The 27,953-nt window shown below is 41.1% G+C and overlaps 1 protein-coding gene across 2 annotated transcripts in view; it reads left to right on the plus strand.

Annotated features, from left to right (window-relative positions):
- Positions 1-26,741, plus strand: part of zcchc14 (zinc finger, CCHC domain containing 14) — a 32,656-nt gene extending 5,915 nt beyond the window's left edge. The window contains exons 3-14 of one of the 2 annotated variants that reach the window (XM_073472014.1): positions 6,443-6,686; positions 10,768-10,838; positions 11,010-11,081; positions 11,357-11,424; positions 12,700-12,866; positions 14,764-14,800; positions 14,877-15,381; positions 15,586-15,683; positions 19,182-19,279; positions 19,412-19,564; positions 20,771-21,988; positions 23,440-26,741. In XM_073472014.1, the coding sequence (XP_073328115.1) occupies positions 6,443-6,686; positions 10,768-10,838; positions 11,010-11,081; positions 11,357-11,424; positions 12,700-12,866; positions 14,764-14,800; positions 14,877-15,381; positions 15,586-15,683; positions 19,182-19,279; positions 19,412-19,564; positions 20,771-21,988; positions 23,440-23,495 (2,787 nt within the window). In that variant the 3' untranslated portion in view covers positions 23,496-26,741. The remainder of the gene's footprint in view (positions 1-6,442; positions 6,687-10,767; positions 10,839-11,009; positions 11,082-11,356; positions 11,425-12,699; positions 12,867-14,763; positions 14,801-14,876; positions 15,382-15,585; positions 15,684-19,181; positions 19,280-19,411; positions 19,565-20,770; positions 21,989-23,439) is intronic. The other variant, XM_073472015.1, reaches the window with a different exon arrangement.
- Positions 26,742-27,953: the final 1,212 nt, after the last annotated feature.

Raw genomic sequence — 27,953 nt, forward strand, 5'->3', positions numbered from 1 at the left:
AGTTTTTGTATAATCCTGCTCATAAACCAACCAACAAACAGACATGGATGAAAACATAACCCACTTGGCTGAGGTGACAGTGACATGTGTTGTCAAGATCATTAATTCTCTGTTTCCCTGGAATGAATTCCTTGACTTTTACCTTTTTATGACCAGTTTAATGACTAGTCTAAAGCTAGTGGAGCTGGATGTGGAGTTTGAACCACCAACCTTCCTTCTGGCGATCACTGTCATACGATAAATGTTTCGAAATGTAAAGACAAGCCCTCTTCTTGTAAAAACAAATACAATTCTCTAACAACACCATCAGTGGTGAACCAGAAATGTCCAAATATTTATGATAAAGGAGGACAGGAAGAAGAAGATTGTTTACAACCAATTGTGGTCACTCTGCCTGGATGTGTTGTAATAAAAGGTGGGTATAATAGGGGGAGAGAGAGGAGGGGATTTCCCGGTGATGCAGAGAGCTGAGTGGTTCATTAACCTTCTGTTACAGTAACATGTGGGATCACCCTGCAGACAGCTGAAGAGGGATTATTCAGACACGAATAAGGACTTTGAGAGGAGAAAGAATCTAATGCTCTATTAATGCCAGCAGGATAATGAGAGATGTGACAAGAAAGATGAAGAAGCTAGACTTTGGGTATTTTGTTCCTGTCTTTCTCACAGACGTAAACACAAACTTAAATGGTCACACAGAAGCAGACAGGCACACTGTTTAAACATGTGTGAGCAGTGAAGGGAAAGTACCCAGCTCAGAGAGGAGCGTTTGTATTTAGTGTTTTGTTGCCCTTGGCTCCTGCTTAGTGCAGGTCAGCACATTTCTCTATGCTGAAATCAACCCTCTGTGGTGTGTGTGTATGTATGTGTGTGTGTGTGTGTGTGTGTGTGTGTGTGTGTGTGTGTGCAACTGTGAGTGTGTGCATGTGTGTGTGTCTCCAGTGAATCCCCAGGAAGTTATAAATGCTCTCACTCTCTCTCCCTCTCTGGCTCTCTTTCCTTCCCTCAGCGCTCTGCAGGCAATAACAGGGTTTCACTGTAAACCAGAGCAGTCGTTTACTTATGTACAGTAGAGAAGGTTAAAGCCAGGCCTTCTGTCACCTACTGTAGATGTGTTTTTGAAACAATATTCACTCAAGGTCGTAATAGTGTGTATCTCTACTGTAGCAGGGTTAACAGTAGCCATAGCGCTAGTAGGCTGGAGGGAGTGTAACAGAAAAAAGTAGTCCAGTAGTAGACATTATTGAATTTCCAAGTAATCAGTGGTGAAAAAGAACACTGAACTTTTACTCAAAGCTGCAGAAATCAGTGTTTTCATCTTAACTAAAATGTTTAACATGAACATGTCTCTGCTCTTTAGTGTCTTTTAGCTTATTGTTTTAGTTGCATGTCTCACAACTTTACTGTTTTGGTTCACTCTCTCAGCTCTCATCAGCATCATTCACATTCATAGCAGACAGCTTTTTCAAAGAGGAAAGGCTTTGACAGACTCACACCAGCCGGCAGACAAAGTTAGTGACTAGCTATAGAACATATTGAAGCATTTAGCACTTACTGTAAAGAGCCAAATGTTGCATGAAAAATAAAAGGAATTTTCACATGAAAACTTGAGAAGCTCTGTGTGGAGATAATTAGTCATTTAAGGATGATTAGGGAGATTTTGTAGGGGAGTGCATTTTATCAATCAACCAACTTAGACCCTGCTTTGTTTGATAAAATGATCAAGAATGATTGTGACTGGTGGTTTGCTGTGCATGCAGAGCATGTATGACACTGTCATGCAAAACTCCCATGCATCCAAGAACCCTTAAATTGGACTAAATCATGTAATTTAAGACAGACATCTTTTGAAGATTAGTCATGGAAAATGAGAACTGTGTGAGTTGTGACATGATGGGTCTGAGTTAATTTGCCTTATGTGACATTGCATGTCCTGTGCTTCAAAGTAAAAGTTGCTGTTATTATTGTTGCAGTAAAGCAAGACAATGTAAACTTTGCTAAACTGACATCATGGCCTCAAGGTCAAATTACAGGATAATGGCACGTTGGACTTTTTCTCAAGATTCTCCAGAGTGATTTGGTTGCAAAACATTACAATATGGGTCACATTAATGACAGCCACTGGATCAGACCACGAGCAGGAAACACCAAATATGTCTCCTGCATTTAATTCTTGTTTTACTTCCGTGAAAACATGTGCTAGTGTAACCGTAGAACAAAAACAGATGAGTCATAGAGTCAGTGTAACTGAGTCAGTAATGTGAGTAAAACAGTAATAACTGTCTAAAGTTTGCAAACATCAGCTAACATTAGTCACCTTAAGGCACTGGTCATACGAGATGAAGTAAAGCTGTAACAGTTAGACCGCTAAGGGCACTGAATAGAGCAAGGGTAGGTTTTATTTTTCATGAATTTTACCTTTTATTTGTATGATGAAGAATGTGTTATTTCTTCTTTTTAAAAGACAGTTTTCTCCAACATCTAATCAGTATGTTAATGTTATAGCACAAGTTGGAGCTAACTTTGAACTGCTCTGTATACTATTGGGATATTGAACTATATTTTATAAGCTCATCATCATACTGTATGTTTACTCAGCACGATCTTAATCTTCAAAGTAACCAGTAACTACAGCTGTGAGATAAATGTAGTGGAATAAAAAGTACAATACTGTCCTCTGAAATATAATTGAGTAAATGCATGGCACATATATCATCTAAGTCCAAATACCTCAAAGTTGTATTTTCTTAGTGACTTGCCACCACTGCACAAGAGACAGACTTTTCAAGAGACAGAGTGCTGCTCTGGCCACTGCAGTCTGTTCGGCCTCCAAAATTTAAGGCAACGTGCATGAGTTTATTTTAACACAAAGCAGCTGGATGCCGAGTCACTGCCGAGGAAAGATAGTTGAATTACATTTTCTCCAGTGAGATTTTGCAACAGAAACGCAATGGTATAAAAGTGCTATAAAAACAATGGCAGTGTGAGAACAGCAGAGTTAAACTAACTTTTGTAGGAGAGGGAGGAGGAGTTGATGTCAGCACATGTTTTGTGTTTATAGTTTCAGTGATTTCAGTTCAGCACTGCTTGTTTTTCTGCTTCTTCTTTGTAATCTGACTCATGTTGTACTCATGAGTACCATTTCTACTCCATGTACCTCCAGTGTAACAGAGTCAGACTCTTTCCCTTCACTAACAATCTGCAGACAGCACAGAGTTGGCAGGTTGGACAAGTAACATGTGGATGTGGCAGTAGCTCACTTAATTGTTTTCAGATCCACTGCCTCATGCTGTGCATGTGTATGATTGCAGGGAATAGCACGTGTTTGGTTTATTGGGATATTTTTGCTTTCAATTCATGATGTGGTTGATTAAAATCTTTTGTAATGATACAAACTTATTTTCCCTGAAACATACTTTGATAGATTTTTTGGCCACTTGCAGCCAGTACAACAAGACATAAACACAACACCAACTATTTTTTCGCTATCTTTGACTTTTCATAAACTAAACGAGTAATTCATTATGTTGATCGATTCATTATGTCAGACTAATCCATAATGAACATAATCATTGGCTGCAGCCCTAGTACAGTATGGACTAAACAACTGGTCTCGGTCCACTTCCAAGTGGACTCTGCTGCGATTCGTTTTTGGTGTGAAGGCTCCAGCATCAGCTGGTAATGTTTTCACTTTTTTAAATTTTTTAAATTTATTATACTGTTTTAATCCCACAAGGGGAAATTCTTTTTATCACTCACGTTATACATGCATGCACACCCACACACACACAGTGTATAGAGGAGAACGAGTGAATGGGCAGCCATCTGCAACGGCGCCCAACGAGCAGTGTTAGGGGTCGGTGCCTTGCTCAAGGGCACCTCGGCAATGCCCAGGATGTGAACTAGTATTCTCCATTACAAGTCCACATCATACTCTTTTTTTGGTCCGAGTGGGACTTGAACCGGCCACCTTTGAGTCCCCAAGCCAAGTCCCTACGGACTGAGCTATTGCCGCCCCCAACTTCATGAGTCTGTGTGTGTCATAATGGCAAAATGTGGTCCTGGCGACACTTCTTGTAGTGGTAACTACCACAGAAGTAGTTTTCAGTAAATTGCCAGGTGTTTGTCTGTCCGTGGACAGATTTTGTCAACAGTGCAAGATACAGTCATGAAACTTTACAGGTGGGTAGTTGAGATAAAATGAAGGCCAAGTTCAATGATGGGTGTGGGCTCATGTAAAAATACAGTAACAAATACTCGTAATAACTATTGAGTAGTCATTGATCAAACATGTTGACGGGCATCATGGCTAGTGTGAACCCATTGCAAGATGGTCTCTAGTTTTATATTAGTACTAGACTCAATACTGGGGTTGGTATTGTTTCCAACTTGTGCGCCTGTGTGTGCTTGTGTCCTCGTGGCAAGATATGGTCCTGGAGACTTTTGTAGCAAGGACTAAGACACAAACGCAGTTTTGAGTATATGCCAGGTGTTTATATATTTTTATGTCTGTGGAGAGATTTTTGTTATTGTGCAAGAAGGAGTCACAAAACTCTACAGGTTCATAGTTGAGATCAACCCATGAGTTCTGAGCAATGTTATAATAGTTTTGGATTTTTCATTATAGTTTAGTTTTAGTTAGTTTTGACTTTTTTTTCCCCTAATTCAGTTAGTTTTAATTAGTTTTTAGAGCGGGTTTGCTAGTTTTAGTTAGTTTTCGTTTTTTACTAAATGCTTAGTTTTAGTTTAGTTTTTATTAGTTTTAGTTTAGTTTTTACGCCATTTTTTGCCGTAGAGGGGCGAAGAGAAGCCGACTCTGGCCGGCTCTACACGAGAAGTGACGGACTGTGAGGTGCCATATGGCGCCGCCAGCTCACGTAAAATTGCTTGAGCGAAATAAATCGATTTCATATCAATCCGAAATTGACAAAGACGAAAACGAAGGGAATTTTATCTATAATTTCAGTTCGTTTTAGTTAGTTTTGTAATCACACAATACAGTTTCAGTTAGTTATCGTTTTTTTCTTTTAATTATAGTTTTTATTTATTTCAGTTAACGAAAATGTTTTTTCAATTCTAGTTTTCGTCATTTCGTTCGTTTTCGTTTACGATAATAACCTTGGTTCTGAGTAGGCCTACTCATGAAATATTGTAGCAGTGATTACTGAGTGTCATGGGCTGGAATGTCAATATGGTCAGTGTAGCGGCTGGTGTCATCCCATCGTAAGATGCTCTCTGGTTTTAGTATGATTTCAAAATCTAAGCAACTGATAAATATATCTACTGATCATAAACTGTTCCGGAAGCATTTTTGTAGTCAATATATATATAAGCAATGTATATATTCATGTAAATAATTTTCTAACCCCACGTATATGTGTCAGCATGAGTGCAGGGATTTTGCAGCCTTATAACTCTAATAACACTTGGAATCAGTTATTTCTTTGTGAGCTCTTTGTGACACCAGAGACTTTAAACATTAGAAGCATTAAAGTGCTGAATCACCTGCTGTCAGTCATCAGAATTTGACAGATGACTGACTGACTTCCCCATGTTGGTCCTGATAATGCAACGCCCACATTGTCCTGTCAAAGAGTTATCCAACTCATTGTGAAGTCAAAGTCAGCTGCGCTGCAGGAGTGAAACAGCCCAACACAGTTTTGAAAACAGGCGTTTCCTGTTTTATAATTGAATCGTTTGGAAATGGCAATAGTTTTCAGGTTGCAGTTCCTAGACCAGGTTAGAAATGCCTGGTGGGAGATCTGGGTCTTTTACTCAAAGTGCTCTTGAGCAAATCACATAATTCCCTAATTTCAATCGGAGCAGCAGTTTGCCCAACAGTAACAGACGGCTCCATGTTTAAATGTGTGTTGGGATGTCAACTCTTTCTCCCTACAACTGCTCCTCGAGGACGTTGCTATAAATAAAAGCACCCTCTCGGTTGACGAGCCTAGCTAAATATTGGTTTGCTCTGCACTGCCAGATCTTTCTCCTCACTTTGTTTTAGCCCTGTGCCAGCCCGGCAGAGAACGTTGCTTAGTGTTTGAATTTGTTCAAGCAGCGACAGCACAGAGCTTAAGCATTACATTCATCTAGACGGTTGTTGAATGTTGTCTTGTGTGTGATTTTGTGCCCACGTGAGACTGTGAAGGCAACTGGTTGAGCAATGGGGGGAAATTGTGTGCGACTTTTTCAGTGTCCTCACATGGACGCAGATGCAGAATTCATTATCTGCCTTTTTGCAGTCGACCCATCTTTAACCACAGACATACCACTTTTAGGTCAATGTTATATTGATACCACACATGCTCCAGTGTGCAAACAAGCTGCACTTGAGTCTGAGGAGTTAATGCCTTTCTGTACTGTATTTACTTATCCCCCACCTCTGCTCTGTGGTGTTAACCTCTCTCTCACTGAACAACCTCTCACCCCTGTGCTGCAGAGCCAGAACAGAGAGGCAGGCGCAGTCTCAGGGCCAGGCTCAGGGGTCAGCATGGGGCGACGAGACCAAGCGGTCAGCCAAGAGCTCAGCCCTCCTCAACCAGACCTCGCTCCTCCACCTCCTCCTCTTCCCCCTCCTCCTCCACCACCGCCACCTCCTCCTCATCTGCCACCTCCTCTACCTGCTGGGCAAGGCCAGGATGCAGCAGCACCAACCAAGAACCACCAGGGGAAAGCAGGAGAAGGTGAGCTACTGGAGCAGTCATTACTTGTACTTGGTCTTGTACTATTTACGGTACATATAGGCTATGTTATGGAAATATTGTCCGCTGTGCTTTTCTTAATCTTGATGTATGTATGTATGGTTGGCCTCCACCCTCCATCTGTGTGTATCGTCATGAAGTGTGTGTGTCATGCTATACATTCAGTTAAGCCCAGTTGAACAAGATGTGGCATGCTGGCACATCTGAACACTAAAACTAAGCACAAAGAATGCTGCCCTGAGGCTTAAGTTTGTGTGTGTGTATGTGTGTGTGTGTGTGTGTGTGTGTGTGTGTGTGTGTGTGTGTGTGTGTGTGTGTGTGAGAGAGAGAGAGAGAGAGAGAGCTGCCGTGTAGTATATCACTTAAGGATGCACGTGGTTTCAGGTTCAGGGTGAGCAGTCAAGGCAGTCATCACCAAAGCTTCTGCATCAACAGTCACTATTATGATAATACTTTACTTTTTTGTTCAGTTATGCTAAATCCTATTGGTATGCATTACTACAGTACATTCTCATATTAAATAAAAATAATTAAAGACAAGTTTAAGCTGAATTTACTATTCAATCTTTCAGTTCACCTCCTGTGTATTGGGGTGTCAGAACAAATCTCAGAGTATCTCAACACAACACTCTCTGCATACGGAGGTACATAGATGTAGGTATAGATAGATATAACAACTTTGTTTCATTGTTGTTTTTGGGCCAAGGTCTTAGAGCTAACGTATTAACAAACAATAAGCCTATGTACATAATCAGCAGACATGGTGCAACAATAGTATTCACTTGGTGTTGTCTTTGTTTCCTTCCGTGTTACGTATGAAAGTCCAATATTCCATCTCCTTTTTGCTCTGTTTTGGTCTCTGTCTCTTGCTGTGTTCGTATTTCTGCAATATTTAGAAACTAAATATTACTTTTGCGGTAAGAATTATTACTTCTCCACACACTAAGGTGACACACCTGTGTGATTTGACCCATCACCAGCATGTTACTACCCCATTGTGGCATGGTATAGTAATCCCTGAAACAGAAATGACTTTCAAAAAGAAACCAAAATTACCCACATTGGCTCAGAGATTTTAGAGGCTTTAAGCCTTTCAGCCACAGTACATGTGAATATTTGGTGCTTTGACACTGGGGCTATCAAACTTGTTACTTGCTTTAATACTTTACCTTTATTGTAATTATGAGTTTAATGAGAGTCATCAGCCACTGTCCTCGCCTTGCTAGAGTCACGCTCGTCATAGCCCTTTGCTCAGTGTGGATGACTGGGATGTTGATTACCATGGCAATGGTGGATGCTTCAAAGCTTCAAAGCATTTGGGTCAGCCCTACATATTACACATAGTCATTTGATACAGTGTCAATATATTATTATATTTTGCAATGCAAATGTATCATTATTATTTAATAAAGTTGGCCCTAAATAAGACCAAAATCTCTTCCTACACAACAGACATTTGATTAGACATTATTGGTTTTCATAAGATGATTAGATCATCTCCAATATCTTCCATTATCATGTATTGGAAATCAATCACCCAGTGACCAGCTGGTGTACAGTATGCGGTTTGAGGTGGGGCGAGCCTCTCCAGCCCAGTCTGTTATTGTCTTGGCCCTCTAACTCTGTCTGTAACACAATACTCAACTATCTCACTACCTCATGGTCACACCACATAGCTGTCAGCAGCATACGGCACACACACACATAATGTGGTCGCAGTCAGCATGTAGAAACACATAAAACACAAATGCAAAGAAGCACACACACATTCTCACAGGCGCACACAATTAAGTTTATATGCCATGCCCTGCCATTTTCCCTGTGTGTGTTTAGAGTGTTAGTTACCTCGGGCACAATGAGCCACACCTCGTGTTGCTTTTACGATGTGATTTTTTAGCACAAGCATAAACTAGTTGTAAAGTCATAAAGACAAAGAGGCAACACCATGAGGGATGTTGATCAATATGCAGTATTATCTCTACAACTGAAACTCTTTTGATCATCTCATCAGCATGTGTGTGTGGGTGTGTGTGTGTGTGTGTGTGTGTGTGGCAGCCTAGATTAGTGTGAATGGCAGGCGGCATTTAGAGCCCTCCACAGCTGCTGCCCAACAGGCACACAGTAAGGTGGTGAGGGATGTGTGTGTGTGTGTTCTATGAGCGACTCCTCCCTCTTCACTCCTTTATCCCCCTCGTTATTCGTCTCCTCCTTTGCTAATGTCGTCCCCTCCCTGCTGCTTGTTCCTGCACGCCTCATGTGGTTTCAGATTGAGGCTTTTGGAGTCTAATATGTCTGAATCAATACCTGGAGGTCTTCTGCATGCACACACACACATACACACACACACACACACACACACACACACACACACACACACACACACACACACACACACACACACACACACACACTATCTATTTAGCCTTAACACCACTTCAACTCACCTTGTATGTTATGGCATGGATCTAATAGCAGTGGAGGAGCCCTAACTTGCCTCTGCACCTGAGGCATGCATTCAGACATAGAACTAGACATGTGAATGCATACAGTCCTCACTCATGTGTGACTACAGACAGATTTGCATCTATATATTTATTGTAAACAAGTGTTTTTTGCCTAAAATTAAGACCACATGTATCCTTAAAAAACAAACACTTTCTTAGGTCATATACTTTCTTTTAGTGAGGACAGGGTGGGAGGATAATTTAACCTGTGATGGTCTGTGATGGAAATGTCATTTCAGAACCAGGAGTGAGAGGATTTGGCACCAGATTCGAGGGCTGAATCATTACTTCGAGGTTAATAGTCTTTAATGTCAGCACTTGTGTTTTAAATTTGATACAAATAGCTCCACACAGCCAATGGGCAGATTCCAGGTTGGACCAGACAGATTTGGGGAGGTTGAATCCCAGGTGGGGAGCACCATCCTGAATGAATTGTGTAGTAGCAGCTGTTGGGAGCGATTTGGCAGCGCGGTCAGACAAAGTGGAAAATTAGAGTGCATACATATGTACATGGTAGAGTTGTTGCCAAGATGTTTTGCCTCATCTGATGCACAAAATGTTCAGTCAGCTTCCTGCTGGATTGTGAGTGTACACAGCCAGAGATCTCCAAAGTCTTAAGTTTTAAATGTTTTTGGAGAGGCATATGGTTCAATTCATCTATTCACGTATATGTAATTGTATGTCCCAGTACTGATACATGGTTTGAACACATTTTAGAAGAAATCAATTGAGAAATTGTTAATGGACAAAATAAACAGACATGACTCTTTGTATTTTGTTGATCCAGTGAAGTACTTCACTGTTAATGCAAAAAATGATACAAAAATCCAATATTAACATACTGAAAAACAGCCCTGCTCTTTCGATTTGTAACACTGCCTGCCTGCCTAACAAGGTAGACACATTTCTATCACCTGATGGTATATATTGTAATATTGTGCACTCTTAAAATGTTTAGTCTTGAATATACCCAAAAATAATGACAAATGATTTGATTTGTCTAGCCAACAGACCAAAACACAATGATATTCCATTTAGAGTTATATAAAGCTAAGAAAAACAGCAAAATCTCATATTGAAGAAACTGGAAGAACTGAATGTGTGGCTTGATAATGACTTGCATTAAAATAGCTGTAAATTAGATTCCTGTCAGTCAAGTATTATATTGACAGAAGCTCAAGTTAACTTACCGACTGGTGAGTAATGAACTGCAACAACGAGATTCTTCCACTTCTTAAAATGGACTGCAAATGACAAAAAGTGACATATTGGTAATAATACTCAGAAATAAGCTAACAAATTAGATTATGAACTGTTGGAAAGTTCTATCAAACAGGTTGTTTTTCTGCAATGTACACAAATTGTTATAGTACTCTCCTTCACCTTTCAGCAGCTTCTAGTTTTGCCCTTATATGACTTATCACCTATGGGAGAAGGCCATGTTTAAACCCCTCTAGGCCATTTAAACTAATCAGCCCTAAATGACTGAAGTGTTAAAGCAACTGTCACAAACATGTCATCTGGTTAATCATCTGTGAAACGATCTGTGCCCCTTTCAGCGCTGATTGAGAGGGTGGTGCTGAGAGGAGTGACACACAAGTCTGAAGACAGCAGTGAATATATGTTTGAGGTGGGTCCAGTTTAAACACCGAAAACACATCACTCCTGCTCACTTTTCCAAAAAATTCTCTGTTCATCTCTTCATGTTTTTACCCCCTTTTTCCACCTGGGTTTCTACTCCATCACCTAAACTTTTCTCTTCTCTTCTCCTCACCTTGCCTCCTTTTCACTCCCCCCTCAGGCCAGCTGGTCAGACGGTTTTGTGTCATCCATTGTCAGAACTCAGCAGGAGGTGACAGAGCTGCTGTCTCAGGTCAGGACCACCACTGAAACACACTTTAACTGATTCATAATAACACTCTCAGAATACACTCATCCATTCATTCAAAATTAGTAAATTAGTTTGTCATCTTTTTCCCATTTACTCATGGTTAACAGATATTTGATCCTAATTACATAAAATATCAAGCTGTTTGCCTGGTTTTATTGGGATGTAAAGCTTAGTGTCATCAGCATAGAAGTGTGATAACACAATGAGCTTAATGTTGTAAATCTTCATGTTTTAATCGCTGAACTTTTCTCCTGAAGCTGTCACAAGCATTTCCTGATGAAGGAGTGGAGAAATTCCTCTCTCAGTCCATAGAGCTGGACCCCAGGTTAGTCACATAACATTTCCTGTACATTTTTGTCTATGAAAACTGTTTCTCTGTTTCTGTTTTATGGTGGTGAGGTGTGCTCCAGCTGAAGATAAGAAAGGAATTTAATTGAACTCTGTCAGTAATGGCTCATCAGAGATTTCGGTTACTTACAACAGATCAAGTACAGTTTGGGTCAGTGATTAACATCAAACACATTTTATTCTATATGTATAGTTTAAAGCAGATTTTTGAATTATTTAAACTCTGCACTGTTTACATCTATGTTTGCTTGCTTACAGTCTTCCTCCTCACTATGTTGTGTTGATGCTTTTCATTGTTTCTTGGTACTTTACTGCCTTCAACTAACACGAAGGCTGCAACTAATGACTTTTTTCATTGCTGCTTTATTATTATTTTCTCAATTAATCAGTAAGTTGTGTGATCTATAGAATGATGAAAATATTTCCATCAGTGTTTCCAAAAGCCCAGGATAAGGACCTAAAATATCTTCTTTTGTCCACAGTGCAAAGATATTAGATTACTGTCATAAGGGTGTAAAGAAACCAGAAAATATTCACATTTAAAGGAGCTCTGTGGAACTTCTGTGTTGTGCTGGAAGTCAGTTGTTAGTTTATGTTAGCAGACTCCGTTTCTAAACTAACGTTAGCTACTGTTGCTCTCTGTTAGCGGAGCAGAGAGAGGCACTGAGACAAGGCTCTTGAGAACGTGCATAAAGACACATCCTGTGGACTGTCGCAGAAAATCCAATCTGAGTCCTTCACAAAGAAATCCACAGTCCAGCAGCATTAAACAACTGAAACAAATTGTCAACAGGCTTGTGTAGGCAACTTAGAGAGACAGGGAAGGTCCTATTTTTCACGTTATTACAATCTGCTCACACATGACCAAAAAACAAGTGATTAATAAATATAAATTGCTATTAATTGTTACATAGAACACCTTTAAGAAGGCGGAACTGATAAAACTTGATAAATTAATCAACGCAGTGAAATCTGGCTAGAATTTGTATTAAATCGCCATGTACTTGTCTAAATGCAAATCCCTGTGCATGGCATATAATATTTGCAAAATACAAAACACAAATCGTATCATTTTGCTATCAGCAGCTGCTCGTGAACATCACCTTACTTGCTTTCTGGTTGTCTGGCTATCAAATAAGTGACAAAAATCCAACTCTGAGCATCTCTTCTTATAGCTGACTTTATTTGGCCTCCCTGTGTCTGTCTGACTCCCTGTCTGTCCCCCTGCTGTCATGTTTCACTGCCTGCACAGGTGTCTGACAGCGCTGCCCTGCCATGTCCTCCAGCACCACAGTGTCCAGCTGTTCTTCACCTCCACCAGGCCCCTCTCACCCAACTGTCCTGCCTCCCTCCCTCCTTTGCCCTCCTCCCTTCCAACGGCTCCTGTAGCTCCATCCTGCCCATTCACCTCCAGCTCTAGTAAGTCTTGATTTTGTTTTATTCTTAATGAGATTTTGAATTTGGATTTTATTTCATTTCTGTTTCTTTCTTAAAAAGATGTTGAGAAATGAGAGATGATAAGTCGCAGAATTCATCAGATAGGATTAAACTGCAGATGTCATGAGTGTGTGTAAGACACTATAGAGGGCCGCAGGGATATAAAACAGGAGATCTCTATTCTTAGATGTGGGCAATGAAGATGCCAAGGAGGGACGGGGCAAAAGGGCAAGATAAAAGATATCATGTCTGGGTTTTGGAGTTGGAGGTGAGAGAAAGAGTGGAGTAAAAAAAGACATAATGGAAAGGACAAGGCCAGGGGTGTAGGTGTTGGTTGGTGGTAGTGAGGAGGTGACAGAGGTGAGACTGCAGGCAGGATTTTCAGTTTGTGTTTTGTGAGGTGTTGGAGGGAGCGGACGGGGTCTATTTTAGTCTGGTGTGGGAATTCAGCGTGGCATGTTTGTGTTGGGAAGCCTAGAGTGTGGTGACCTCATGTTAGAGTGTGTGACTGTGAGTGTGTGTGTTTGATTCTATGAGTGTGACTTAATCCCGGAGAGTATTTATAGCCATCGGTGCAGTGTATCTGTGTGTACTTGTACTTTTCAGTGTGTGTGTATGTGTGTGTGCATAGGAGACCCCAGGGACCCAGGCTAATATGAATGTGTCTGACTATGCTGTAATATGCCTCCACAAACACACAGAGCTCTGCCCTCCACCACAATATATCACGTCCATTCTTCATAAACTCAATATGAGGCTGTTACATCACAGTTATTGCTCTGAACACATTGGTCACTGCTTGTGTACTTCTAGTTAATGGGTTCACCTCAATAAAAACACAGCACTCGCACAAAAAGCACTTTCCAGACAAGAGCAAAATGAAACCAGATGTGTGTGTAGTTCTTGATAAGTTGTCTCCTTGATGAACCTTAAAGGAACAGTTAACCCAAAAATGACAATGCACGCACTCTCTACTAACCCTCATGCTGATGGAAAGTCAGGTGAAGTTTCATAGTCCACAAAACATTTCTGGAGCTTCACAGCAAAACAGCATTCTTCTAAACAATTGAACTCAAATAAATTTTACACCAGACAAGCTGTATGGAGCCCGTGTTTCAGCATCATATGACGTCAACTCGGCAACTCGTGAACCAAAATTTTCTCAGACTTTCCAAGTTGTTGTCCCGACTCGAGAGGGCATTCACGAGAATTTTTTCAGCCTGAATAACATTTTTCTGATGGTTCCTACAGCACTTGAAACCACAGAAGGTCCACTTGAGGCCCCCTGTGGACTTGGTTAAGTGTGGCTGTAAACCTACTAGGATCAGAATAGAACATAAACAGTAAACCGATGCAGTCAAACATAAACGAAGTGAAGTCTGACTCTAGACTTCATTCAGTATTTACAGTAATACAGCATATTTAATGAAATCAAAGTTTTCAGAAGTCATTCTTTATCTAGATCGTTTTGATACTGGCTTCTGCTTGTTTTCTCATTCCTGTTTATGTAATCCTGAGGACATGCAAACTTGTTTTTGCTTAAAATCCATTACTGTTTTATATTAAAATCTAGCGACAGTTGAAATTCTATTATTAACACACAGTGTTGTGATGCTCTGATTAACTCACTGTGTATTACCCAATTTGATACAGATGTTTTCATTTTGTGTGTTATGTAAGATTTGAGGCCAAAGTTTGGCCCTGTAGGAACAACACAATAACAAGATACTGTAAATGTCAGTGTCTTACTCTTTCTGTTAAACAAGCAGTTTCCGGGTCTACCTGCTAGTTCTTCGAGTGAATTTAATCCGAGTTGTTTAAAACCATTGGGTTGTGGTGAAAATGAAGACGATGAAGGTTTTTTTCTTCTGTTCTTCAGATCTTGGCTGTATGGTTCAGTACAGAGGAACTAACAGGTAAGATTGTTTTCTCTCTTCTTCTATCATTCATCATCATCATTTGTTCCCCCTCACACTGTCTTTCTCTTCTCAGGGCGGTGTACAGAGTGGCCAGTGTCCAACCCGTCATCAGCACCCACAGCTCTGTCTTGACTCGCCCTTCCCCGCACCTCTCCTCCCTCCCTCCTCCTCTACCTCCCTCCCTTCCTCCTCCCCAGCACTCCCCCCAGCTCTCCTCCCTCCCTCCCCCTGTGCCAACCCTACCAGCACAGTGCTCCATGGCTGTGGGAGGTGATCCCTCCTCCCAGCCGCATCCCCAACTCACTCAGTCGCACTCGTACTCTCAGCCCCAGCAGCACTCCCAGCACCACCTTCATCCACAAACCAGCAGTCAACCCAGCGCACAGGCTCAGTCCCTACACCTGTCTCACTCCCTGCCAACATCCCACTCACATTCCCAGTCCCGTTCCCAGTCCCATACACAGGCACCATGCCAGTCCCAGCCCAACACCCCAGAGCAGAATGGGATACTGGACTGGCTCCGCAGGCTTCGGCTTCACAAGTATTACCCCGTCTTCAAACAGCTCACCATGGAGGAGGTGGGTCAGCTTTAGGTTCTGTTCTGTAATTTATTGATTCAACAGACCTTACAGGAAACAACAAGTACATTCAATCAGTCCCTAAATTCAGTATTTAAAGCTTTGGTCCTGTGTTAGCCTTTTGAACTCACAAATAATCCACTATGTTTGCTCTTCTTATACATGTTTATTAGTTTTAAACTGGTTTCTCTTTGTTACCTGCAGTTTTTAGGGCTGACAGAGGATGACCTGAACAAGTACGACCTGACCCAGGGAGCAAAGAAGAAACTCAAGACTCAACTGGAGCTACAAAAGTCAGTCGAGTAAGCTGCAGATGCCACTGTATTTGTATTCAAGGCATAACATTGTTTTGTTTTTATGTGGTAATTAAGAGGCTTTAATTTTTATCTTTTATTGAAAAAATGCTTAGAATGCAGAGGCTGATGAGCTAAAACATTTCCCTAACTTAAAATAAACAGTTCAGTTTCTTGAAGACATTTCACCTCTCATCCACATCTCATCCTCTTCTTCAGTTCTAACTAACTGGAGTTGAGTTGCAGGCTTTAAAACTGTGTGGGAGTGTCCTCACAGAGTCGTTAGAGCACTCTTGTTGTTGTCTAACTCTCGGCCAGATAGCAAATGAGCAAATGATTTCCCAAAATGTTGAACTAATTCTTTCTAAAAAAGTAAAAGCCCTATAACATGAGGAACGAATAGCCTTGAAAGTAATGTGGTGCTGAGGCTGCTCCATTTAATTAATTTAGAGCTGTGCAGGCAGTGTATTCCACACACAAAGCCTATTCAAAGTGATTTACATAATGCATAAAAAACATGAAAAATAAGACATTAAAATGCTAATTAAAAGAATATACCCCTTTTTCAAAGACACCCTGTGGAGTTTTTAACCACTATTAGCACTATAGAGCAATGACTATATTATGAGTGGGCCCCTGTTTTGTTTGTTCTCATGCACGCGCACAAGCAGCCACCTGCATTGATCCATCAATCTACAGGTGGTAACCTGGTAGCCAACAAAGGCAGCGAAGTAGAAGACTGCTGGAAAGCAAGCAAAGATGAAAAATACAGATTTAAACAGTCCCTCCAGAAAAACGCGATTATCCGATCGCATAATTCAACGCATAATCAGCCAAAGTCTGCACATTTATGCGGGGGGCGCATTTTTTCAAAGACGCCGCACTTTGGCCGCATAAATTGCCGATTTCCACGCAAAATGCGTGAAATATGCGCGAAGTATGCGGGGCTTGCATGATTTCATAATCCCCGCATTTTCGTTGCAAAAAAGTCACCTATATCTTCGCAGAAAGTTGAAAAATGTTGCGTTTACTTCACACAAGAGCAGCCATTTTCCTCCTGTTGCCTTGGGAACATTATGAAGTGCAACATCGGAAAGCTGAGAACTTAATTATTCCCAGCACTTTCTGTGATGTAGTATGCTTGCTTATCATAGGAAGTCATTAGAAATTACTCTTTACATTAAGGTAGTAGCCTAGCGAGCCTAGTAACAGAATCACTTTTTTTTTTCTTATTCATCAAACCGCAGTTTTTGCAAGTTCCCGCAATTTTTGCAAATTCCCGCAATTCCATCACATAAAATTGCATAAATATCCCGCATATTCCATCGCATTTTTTAAGAAAACATGCCGCATAATCAAGGATTTTTGCCTGCAACCTTTAAATGACATTTAAACATTAAGAACAAAGAGTTCACAGCGCCTCCACCTGATGACCTGAGAGGCTGAGATGGTTCATAGAGTTAAAGAAAGAGAGATGTAATGGTCCATGAGTGATTTATAGTCAGACATTTTCTACATTTTCTCAGCCTTTTTTGTTTTTTGGAGAGGCCTGAGAAAATATCATCACGCTAATCTAACCCAATGGAATTGAAGGTATGAATTAGTTTCTTCTTTTTAAGGTGGTGGACTTTGTAATAGAAAGTGATGGATTTGACGTGGCTGTTTAATAGTAACTCCGAGTTCAAGATAACACCAAGATGGCTTAGTTTTTGGTTTTCAGAGATAAGAGAGAGTTGAGATGAGCACTAACTCTCAGCATTCCTTCTTTTGTGCCAAAGACAAGTACCTTTGACTCCATTTAGCTGGAACAAGTTCAGGCGCATCCAATAGTATTTCCTCGATTCCTTTGGAAAGATAATCTATGAGAATGTAGTTGCTTAATGGCTCAGGAAGGTAAAGGTGGGTGCCTCTGCATAATTGAATGAAAGTTGATATTATTGTTTTGTATAATGTGGCCTGTGAAAGCATGTAAATGTTAAATAGAAAAGGACCGAGGATTGAGCCTTGGAGAACCCCACACGTCCGATGCATAATAACCAATTGAGAGAAAGTACTTCCTGTTATGACGAGTTGACTTAAACCACTTGAGCTCTTTGCCTGAGAGCCCAACCCAGTTTTCTCGTTTTTCTAGTGTCCTGTAGTATTGTATGGTCAACAAAAGCAGCACTGAAATCTAATAAGAGTATAGTATATATCTGAAAATAAGGCCTGCCTCTGGCCAGTCAGAATGCAGAGTGAGCTTTAAACATGGTATAATTGAAATGTAAATGATAGCCAGTCTGTCATAGAAAAATCCACCATCTGTCACTGTTAGAACAAAATTAAATCTATAGGGAAACAAGAAAGTGCTACATTAAGTGTCCTTTTCCCCTGCTTCCTGAGTGCCATCTTTGTGTTTTCGTGAGCCAACAGTGGCTCAGCCTGCATCCTCTCACATGCTCAGTCTCTACGAGAACATCTGGAGAGAATCATGACAGCAAATTTTGAACTGACGGTGCACAAAAGAAAATGTGGTAAAAAAAACCAAGATTCTGCACTAACAAATGCTTCTGCTAATTTTGATTAGCGTTACAGGTTGGTACAGGATGTATTGGCAAATGATGCTGTTACTACCCCAGGGTAGAGCTTCAGTTAAAATAACTGCTCACTTTACAGTGTAGGAGGTTACTCTACGTACAGGGTTTATGTTGTTAAATCTATAATATGAGTGAGTTCAAATTAGGCTTGTTGGCATTCATTTCAGTATCCTTTACAATAGAAGGGCATGGTGAAATCAGCAGCTGCTTTGTCCTATTAACGATTAACAGACAGACTGATCAGTTGCTGATCTCGACAGCAAATATTCAGCACTACTGGTCCCGAAAGCATCAATGGTTAACCAGCTGTAGGTGGGCTGCCGAGATAAGATGTACTTATGAGGAGATAACCAACAGAAACACATGCAACAACACAAAAACATGGACGTGCAAGTAAATGCGTCTAATTATGCTACTTACATAAACACATCCACACACACGCACGCACGCACGCACGCATGCACACACACACACACACCTACACCTGGGTTCGTCACATGTGTACCTGCTCTCTCATCTCTTGATCTTGGTGTTTCCATCCACAGTATCAACATCTTTCCATCAGGCAGGTGGCAACACCTGAGTAACTGTTTGTGTCTGAGCATGCTTAAACAAGACACAGAAAATGGAAAGTTCCTGCAGTGGTTTTCCATGTGACAGTGTCTGCAGATGTTTGTGGAAGAGCTGTTGGGACCAGAGGAACATGTTGAGTGGACAGTGTCTCCCCCTGGTGGTGAGAGGCGACCATAAACTGCCTTTCAACCCTTACAAAGACCTGGACGGACTTAATGGGATATTTTGTTCTTATTTGAGCTTATTAAATGATTTGCCCCCTCATATTTATGCTAAAAATCTACTTAGAAAATTAATGTGCACAAAACAGGAGGAAGCACAACATGCCTCACACCTCTTTGTCTGTGTGTGTCCTCAGCAGGGAGATGAAGATAGAGAAACGGTCCTGCGGTGGCATTGCCAGGGTCACACCCTCCAGTCACATGGGACCCTCAACACATCCCACCTCCACTGCAGGTAACAAAGCTGGTTGTCTCTGCTAATTTGGCTTCAGTTTACATTGTTTAGTTGTGACAAATGTTTTCTACCAGTTGCCCAAAAACAATGTAAATGCAACTTAATATTGTGGTGTATTGAAATGTATTTCAGGAGAGCTGCGAGTGGAGGTGGACGCTGTGCCGCATCATCACCCCGTCTCAACAGACAGCAGCTCGTCCTCAGGCTACTCCAGCTCCTCCTGCTCCCCCCGAACACCACTCTGCTGTGACTCCACCTTCGACAGGACCAGAGACATTCACAGGCGTAAGTTTTACACACAGGACGATTGAGTCATTACAGAGTGATAATCCTGAAAAAAGGAAAGTAGCCGAATGGGTTTGAAATTCTAAAATGCAGCATCTTGAAAGTGGACATATTGATAGTGATATTCCCCATTTTATTATTTTGCACATTTTCCTACTGTTTAATTCTTTATCAATGTATTCCCATTGATGTACAAAATAAAGAGCATAAATTAACATTAATATGGGCTGAACAGAAATCTCCCTAGTTTTTCCCCTTGTTGTTAAAACATTAAGACATGTCTGTTTCTCTTATATTGCATTTACCGTAAAAACATTATCTATATATAGATTAACATGCCACAAACTGTTTCTATAAGTTGTATCCTTTGATAGGTCTGATATTTTGAGATGTCTCTGACAATAGTATCACAGCAAACCACCTGGTGTCATATTACTGGAAATATTGCGTCACCAGTGGGAATCCTGCACAAATCCAGTAACTTAATTATTAAAATGAGGAAATCTGAGTTGAGTTATTGTTTACTTTTTCAAAAAAACATTTTTGATTTGATTTTATTGAAACCTATTCACGATTCCTGTTTTCCTCTCTCTGATATTTAGGCATACACACATTAAATGTTTTTTTATATTTTTATTACACCACTAAAAGTGGTATCCTATCCCCCTCCTTTCATTGCATTCACGTTACAACAGTGTTGTTGTTGGAATCATCTTTCCAAGCCAGTTTATGCACTAGCTAACATTAGCTAATGCTAGCTAGCAAATGTTGCTGTACCAACGCTAGCTAACGTTAACGTTGCTTACGCTAGCTAGCTAACATTAGGGCAGTACAGAATGCTGGGTGCATATTGTAGCACTCAGCCATTTCTAGGTTTTTTTCCACAAACTGGCAACTACCACAACTGTTGATTGCTGACGAACACAGATACAAACGTTGGTAGAAGCTTGACCAAACCGTCAGAATTCTTACACAGACATAAACAAACATTCATTTTGGACCCGACAAACATTTTTAAATTAATTAATGAATTAATTGATTCATTCACAAATATGATAATGTTTTTAAGGAAAAGAGATGCTTATTTTGCAGCTTACTACAAGCTATCTGAATATATTATTTTCTTGATGATTTGTCTACATAAAAATGTTATTAATGACCTTTTAAGATGAGCTTCAAAAACACCCCCATGTATCTGTGTTACAGGTGTGTCAGGTCCAGACGCAGCAGGAGGGGGTCCTGAGAAGGACCGGTCCTGTCTCTTCATCCTGAACTCCAGCTGCCCCACAGGCTCCAGTCGCCCCACAGCCCAGGTCTTACCTGTACAAACAGATCCAGCTCCTCCTCTCCCTCCCTCCTGCTCCTTCGGCCTCCCGCAGTCTCCCTACCACCCACAGGCCAGTTACCCCCAGACCCTGCTCTCCCCTGTCCCAAACCCAGCACGCATCCTGACTTCTCCGCGTAAGCCCAGGCCCCCTCCGCTGAGCACGGAGGACAGGACTAAGCCGCTGGGCTCGGGCCTGCCACCAGCTGCTGGAGGCTTTAATGTGGGGATGGGGGTGAGGCTGGAGAACCTGTTCCCTGGCCTCAACATGGACGGCTCCTCCACTCTGCAGGACTCGGGGGTTTGCCGTGGCCTGGCGGGAGGTGCTGTGGGTCTGATGGTAGAAACCAGCGCTGCTATGACCTCCACCTCCAACAGCCTCCACCACGTCTCCCATCCCCCTCTGCACTTCCACCTCTCGTCCTCTTCAACGCCCTCTCCATCTGGATACTACTCCTGCCCATCTGCTTCCTCTTCCTCCACCTTCTCTTCTTACTCCTCCTCCTCCTGTCCCTCCACAAAGTCTGGCTTGCAGTCTGGCAGCTCAACTAGTGGTGGTGGCTTTGTTCCCATGGCAACTGCAAACAGCGTTCCTGTGGCTGCGGTACCCGGCAACACTTACTACCCACCCCAGCCTACTTCAAGCCCCTCCCCTTCCTCCTCCTCTGCCTCTTCATTGGATCAAAGTTCAGGCCACGCCCCCTCTGTGTGTGTTTGCAGCTCCTGTGGCTGTCGGGGGAACTGCGGCACCTACGGGGCGTTGCCTGGATACGCAGCGGCCGGCTACCTGCAGCCGTTCTCAGCTGGCCCGTCCCTCTTCACCTTGGGTCCTCTACTCCACCTCAGCCCCCTGATAGCCTCATCCACTAATGCCGGCTCCGGAGCCACGCCCTTCTCCTACCCGATGATGATGCCACCGCCCCTGTACCGCCACAGCCCCCTGTCACATGACCAGCAGCAGGGCTTTGCCTTTTACCAGCCCCATGGCATGCTGGGAAGCCAGAAACGTGCAGCTGGGAGTCTGTCGTGCTATAACTGTGGTGCCAACGGACACAGAGCAGAGGAGTGCAAACAGCCGCCCATGGACTCAGCACAGCAAGGTGAGTGAAAACATTGCTACAATTATAAATTCAATAAATTCAGTGATAATCAATTCATAAATTGATCAATTTAAAAAGTGTATTATACTTTGTTCTCGTGTGCCCCGTCAATGCAGAGAGACAAATATTTTTTTAGTCACGTTTGAATTGTGCCATGAATCACACATATGGTCAATTTAAAAGATCATTTTTCATCTCAAGAAAGTCGCAGTTTGTTATGAAACTAATGAAGTAGAGGACTTAAAAATACGAAATTAGAAAGACTTCACACCGTCACTTCAATTAACGGTCACCAAATCCCATACCTGCACCCTTATAGACCTGGTCCTGTATAATAGCAGCTCACAGAACTGAAGTCTCATTTCACATAACTGCAGCTGTCAATTTTGCCACATTTTCACCTTCTTTAATCATTTTTCTGTGCCGAGGTGACGTGTATTGAACGAGGCGATGTAGTTCACTGGGCTGTTTACACTAAAATAAATTATACTTTACTCTCTTATAACAAATGGTTACTTTCTTGACTTGCAAAATTATCTTTGAAATTTACAAACATCATATGTGTAGTTCATGACTCAATTCAAACGGGATCAAAAATGTCTCTCACCAGTGACTACTGTACAATTTTTTTGCCAATATAAGGGCGCATGGGGCACACTGGAAGGGGCAACTCTCTATCCTTCCTTCTTCCTTATTCTTTAACCAATTGTGAAATGTGTAATATGACAAGTTGATAATTAAATGTTAACAAATCACAAAATAGAAACCCTTCTGCCATTTTAACAATCACATACGTTTTGTACTTTAATGCATGCTTTAAATGTTTATTTTATTCACTTGGGATTATCTATTAATCAGTTTAAATTAAAAACACACACACACAGACTCCATAATGAAAAATGTGATGAATGTTATTTGAATGTCAAAGATGATGATCCATCTCACTAGTCAGTGGTCTTAAAAGAAATCCCTATTATCAATTAATAACAGTCACCAGTGTTTATACTGCAAATATCTGTGTCTATGTTAAAGATCATTTTTGTGACTGTGAGACTGTTGATTACCTAAAAAAACAATATTAACCATTAATTTTGTATTTCTTTCCCACATTTTATATATTATCCTCATCTGTTCTGCTCTGCTACAGATTTCTCAATTACCTGATGGATTTATATAAATTTTAAGGCTGAATTTTAATAACATTTAGATTTCTATATCAAACAAAGATAAAGTTATAATGATTTGAATCTTCACCACACTGATTTCAAACCTCTATTCTTTTGATAATGGCACCTCTTGCAGTCGGGGCACAGAATGTCATACAACCTCAAATGTATCCATAAATACATAAGACTAGGCTGTTTTTCATCAAGCAAACAGGACCTATGACTGCATGTCTTTGTATAATTTGGGAACTACAAAGATTCAACTTCCTCTGTTGTGTCTCACAGGGACATTTCGACTGAAGTACACTCCTCACTCTGACAGTAAGGACTCAGGGGACTAACCAGCAGAAACACCGGTGGATCTGAACTGTCACACTCCTGACACAACTGTACCTCATGTTGCTGCTGAAGCCGGCAGGCAGCAGCCTCGGCGTTTAAAAGGGACGAGACGAGGCGACACCAGTCTGTTCAAAGACGGTGGATCTGCAAGCACAGATCTCCTTTTTATACTTCTTTTAAGACAGCTTACAGAGAGAGAAGAGGAGCACGGAAAGGAAACAGATTGGCGAGAAGAGGAGCGGTTGTCACAGATTAGCTTTCATCCCTCCTCAGATCTCCACAAATACAAACACAAGTTTCTTTCAGATGTAGCTGGAACTCTGTTCATCTTCAGATAAAACACTACAAACATGCAATCAGTTGTGTTGCTCACGGTGCAGAACAACCAGAGAGTCTCCAAATCTGCCACCCAGCTGATCATTCATAGTCTTTTAGATGGTTCACAAACCAAAGACACAGCACTCCCTGGAAACTCTGTGCATTTTTCCTTGTTCTAGATATAAAACACTGTTTGATAAGAATACTGTGGCAGACTGGATACCTTGGATATATGTCCAGCTCTCACAAGCCACAACGAAGCACCTTTGACAGAATCTGATGGTATAAAACATCTCAAACTCAAGGCCTCGATACTTTGGTTTTATATTAATAGCAAATTATGCAATACGCGCTCTGAGCGAAGGCAATCAACATGCAAGAAGTTTAACTACCATCCACAACTCTTTTTGTGCAGCTGTGAGTAGCCCCTTTGTAAGCATTGCATTATTGGAGAATAGTGTTCGACAGTACACTCAATCAAATGTTTTTAGTACGCACACCGACTCTTTTGAGATACTTAATTTTGCTATGTACACACCACATACTCAAAACCTTTAGTTAAGGATTAGTGTTCAGTAAAGATGTAGGACACAGGCAGGGTGTTGTTAAGGTTTTCAGATGGGTCACCCTCTTGGTCATCCTCCTTTAAGGGGAGAAAAAGGGGAAAAAGTCCACTTTAATGGTACCTTGTGGTGGTTTTTGATGGTAATATATATATGTATATATGTACATATATATGTACATATATATATATATATATATATATATATATATATATATATATATACATATTTACCACTAGTAGCGCTATAGAGCAATGTTTCTATGAGTGGGTCAGTGGTAAACATGGATGTAAACAATTGGCTTTGCAAGTGTTTTATGTAGAAGGAAATGCACTCAACATGTGTGTTAGAACTGAAGGTGAGAAACTCACATATTTTGTTTGTTTACAAGAAAACTCCACAGGGCACCTTTAAAATAAGAGTTCCACTGATTCAAACAATCTGCTCAAGAATGTAGATCCCTTCCAGAACCTAAGGGTTTGCTGCTCTTCTCCCACAGAGACCAAAAACTGATGCATTCAGGCGCTCTTATGTCAACTCTCATGTCAAACCAAGCTCCATGTGCAGAAGAAGATGTGGCGTTTCAGTCCAACATATGATGTTTAACTGGTGCACCATTTTAATGCTAAATACAGTAAATCAATAGAACGTTAACATCTTTTTATGCCCTGTGATAACTACAGTACATGTCAGCTGAACATGATTCCTGGATTCCAGCAGCTTTTTCGTTGGTCTTACCACGCCAAATTTTGCCCCCATAAGGTTAGATTATGGCCACCAGATGATTCTTTATTATTTTTCATCATCTGAGCGTGGCGGGCAGAGGGACATTTTACACAGAATATCGGTCAGTTTAGGGACCTGTAGCCCCATGGCCCAGCATTAAAGTTCAGTTTAAGGGGGAAAAGTTTGGGTCCCCCTGGTCTGATACATTTGACATATTTACTTGTAATCAGTGATCACCAGAGCACTGATCTCCTTTCAATAACTGACAGTCGATTATTAGATACTGGAGGATGCATAAGAAATCCCTTGTGTATCCTCCGAGAGAAGGTTTGCAATGCGACAGGCCCCGTTGGCTATGAGTAAAGGCGTCCGTATTGGGTGAAGATTATCCAGCCGTTGTGCTGCTGTCAGCAGCTGGCGATCACAGAGGGACCCTGCACCAGCTATTTTCTTGTCCATAAAAACCTTCACCAGTGCCTGAAGTCAAATCCTCAGCAGCCTCTCTACCTCTGAGAGAGAAATGGCCTCCAGTGCCAAATGCTGTTCTTCTACAGCACGATAATCCGAATGAACACTGAACAGATTCAGACACTTTGTGCACCAACTAAACAGCCTCTCAATGTCTTTTTTGTATCTTCAGTTGACATCAGTGTTTCTGTGCTCTTTCAGGTTAGATGGACATTTCAAAAGTGCCATTTTTTCAGTTCAGTTTGATGATGTTTCTTTTTTCGTGTTTTTGATGTTATTGAATGAATGTCGAGCCGCCTCAACTGGAGCTGACTCTTTGTATTAATGTGTGTAGTCTTTATGCAAAGGAAAATTCAGGGCTGCGTCGGAAAGGATCTGAGTTTGTTAGTAAAAGTCTGACAGTGTATTCGAGTCTCTGATGCGAGCGAGTTGCTGGGCAGGACCCAGAGTTTTCCAGACACGAGGACAGCTGGTCCTTCAGATGAAACTCTATCTGTACCCCTGGAGGGCACAGCACAGGGACACGGGGTGTTTATTTAAAATAGTAAATACTGAACATTCAGTGTGTATAACAGCTTCTGTCTGTCTGTTGTTTAGAATAAGTCAACAGTTTTGTATTTTAATGTAAAATATCTTTGGAGCTTTTTCACATAAATATGAGGCTTAGGATCAACTAGCCAGGCTTCACTCGTTCAGCTCAATGTTCTTTAACTTTCTGTCACAGTGCGATTGTCTCTGTGGACATGGCCGCATAAATACACTTATATATTTTCTTCAAAGGTTTGCACAGGACGAGAAAACTGCCTCCATAGATCATACCAAAGAATGCCTTCTTTTGAGGTTTTTGTCATAAAACTCAATTTTTGTTGGGTTTTTTGAAACCATTAGTTTTGCAGTTTCATTGGAGCAGGACGTGAGTCTAAATCTATCAGTCACAGTAGAGGCTGGTTCACTGAAGCACCAGCATGCATGTTTCTTCATCTTTAGCAAAACGTGCTTTTGAAATGTTTGTGTGCAAATGTTTGAGCACAGTTTATAATTATCCAGTTCATTTGTAGGTCAGATTTTATATCGCTGTTTGTGTTTTAAAACTTTGAGATGTTTATTTGAACTTTGAGGGAAAAAAAACATGTTTGAGTAATAAAATATTTTCTGATTCTGTCTTTCATCAAATGGTTCATATGATTTATTTATAACTTTCCTACTGAAAGGAGTTTTAAACTGGTTCTGAAACAGTCTCAGTTTCATACTGATGCCTCTGTGTGACCTACATAAGCAAATGAGACCATCAGCGAGAAGATTTGGCTATTTCTTTATAATAATTCTTTATGGCTGTACCTGGGTGGGATTTGGACATATCAAAGTCAGATAAGTCATAAAATTAAAACTATTTTCTATGGCAGAGTGCTGAGGTCTCACCGCCCAAGGAAAGAAGCTGCTCTGTACTCAGCATTAGTATTAAAAAAGTGTTGCAGCTTTCTTCACATTCAAAACAAACGCAAACGTCTCCAGATGAAGAGGTGGTGGTGCTACTGCTGCTTTTGTCCAGCAGGGACCGCCAGAAACATCCAAATGAATGTTCCCTATCTATGCTTTAAAGGAAGAGTTCAACCAAAAATGAAAATTAATTAATTATCTACTCAGCCGCCGTGCTGATGGAGAGGCGGGTGAGGTTGAGTCCACATAACACTTTAAAACGAAAAAAAAAAAAACTCCATACAGCTCGCTCGGCGTAATCCCAGTTTCTGGGAGCCCAGGGAACCCAGATTTTTTTGAAAAGACAATATTTACATCTTCAATGCATAGTTGAGCTTGTGCACCCACTTCATAAGGGATGCTGAACTTTTAGCTTAGCAGTTCAAGTAAAGCCTTGACAGTGTTGCAGAGCAGGACCAAGTAAAGCCCAACAAAGGCTTGAAAATCTAAATAACGGCTTTTCAAATCAGTTTTGGTTCTTGGGGCTTCTGGAGTCTTGGATTCTTGGAGTTGTTTTTTTTTTTCCTTTTTAAAACAAGTCCTCATCTACTTCAGTTGTTTCGGACAATGCTGCAACGCTGTTTTGCTGTGAACTCCGGAAATGTTTAGTGGACTACAAAAAACTTGGGGGTGAGTAGATAGTGAGTGAATTTTCATTTTTGGGGTTAACTTTTAGGCAAAGGCTAACACTCCTTTATAACTGTTGGAATCACTGCAGCAGAACAGAGATATCATCTTTTATTCCACGGTTTCTTCTTACTTGTAGTAGTGGCTAATGTAGCCTCGAGGAGCTATCCTCTACAGAAGTCTGGTAAGATCACTTGTAACTCAACACCCACAGAATCTTTTCATTTCAATCTTGTAGTCTTCAAACCTAGCTGTCACTAACTAAAGTAAGATCACTCAAGG

The sequence above is a fragment of the Pagrus major genome, chromosome 8, assembly GCF_040436345.1.
Source record: "Pagrus major chromosome 8, Pma_NU_1.0".
Classification (NCBI taxonomy): domain Eukaryota; kingdom Metazoa; phylum Chordata; class Actinopteri; order Spariformes; family Sparidae; genus Pagrus; species Pagrus major.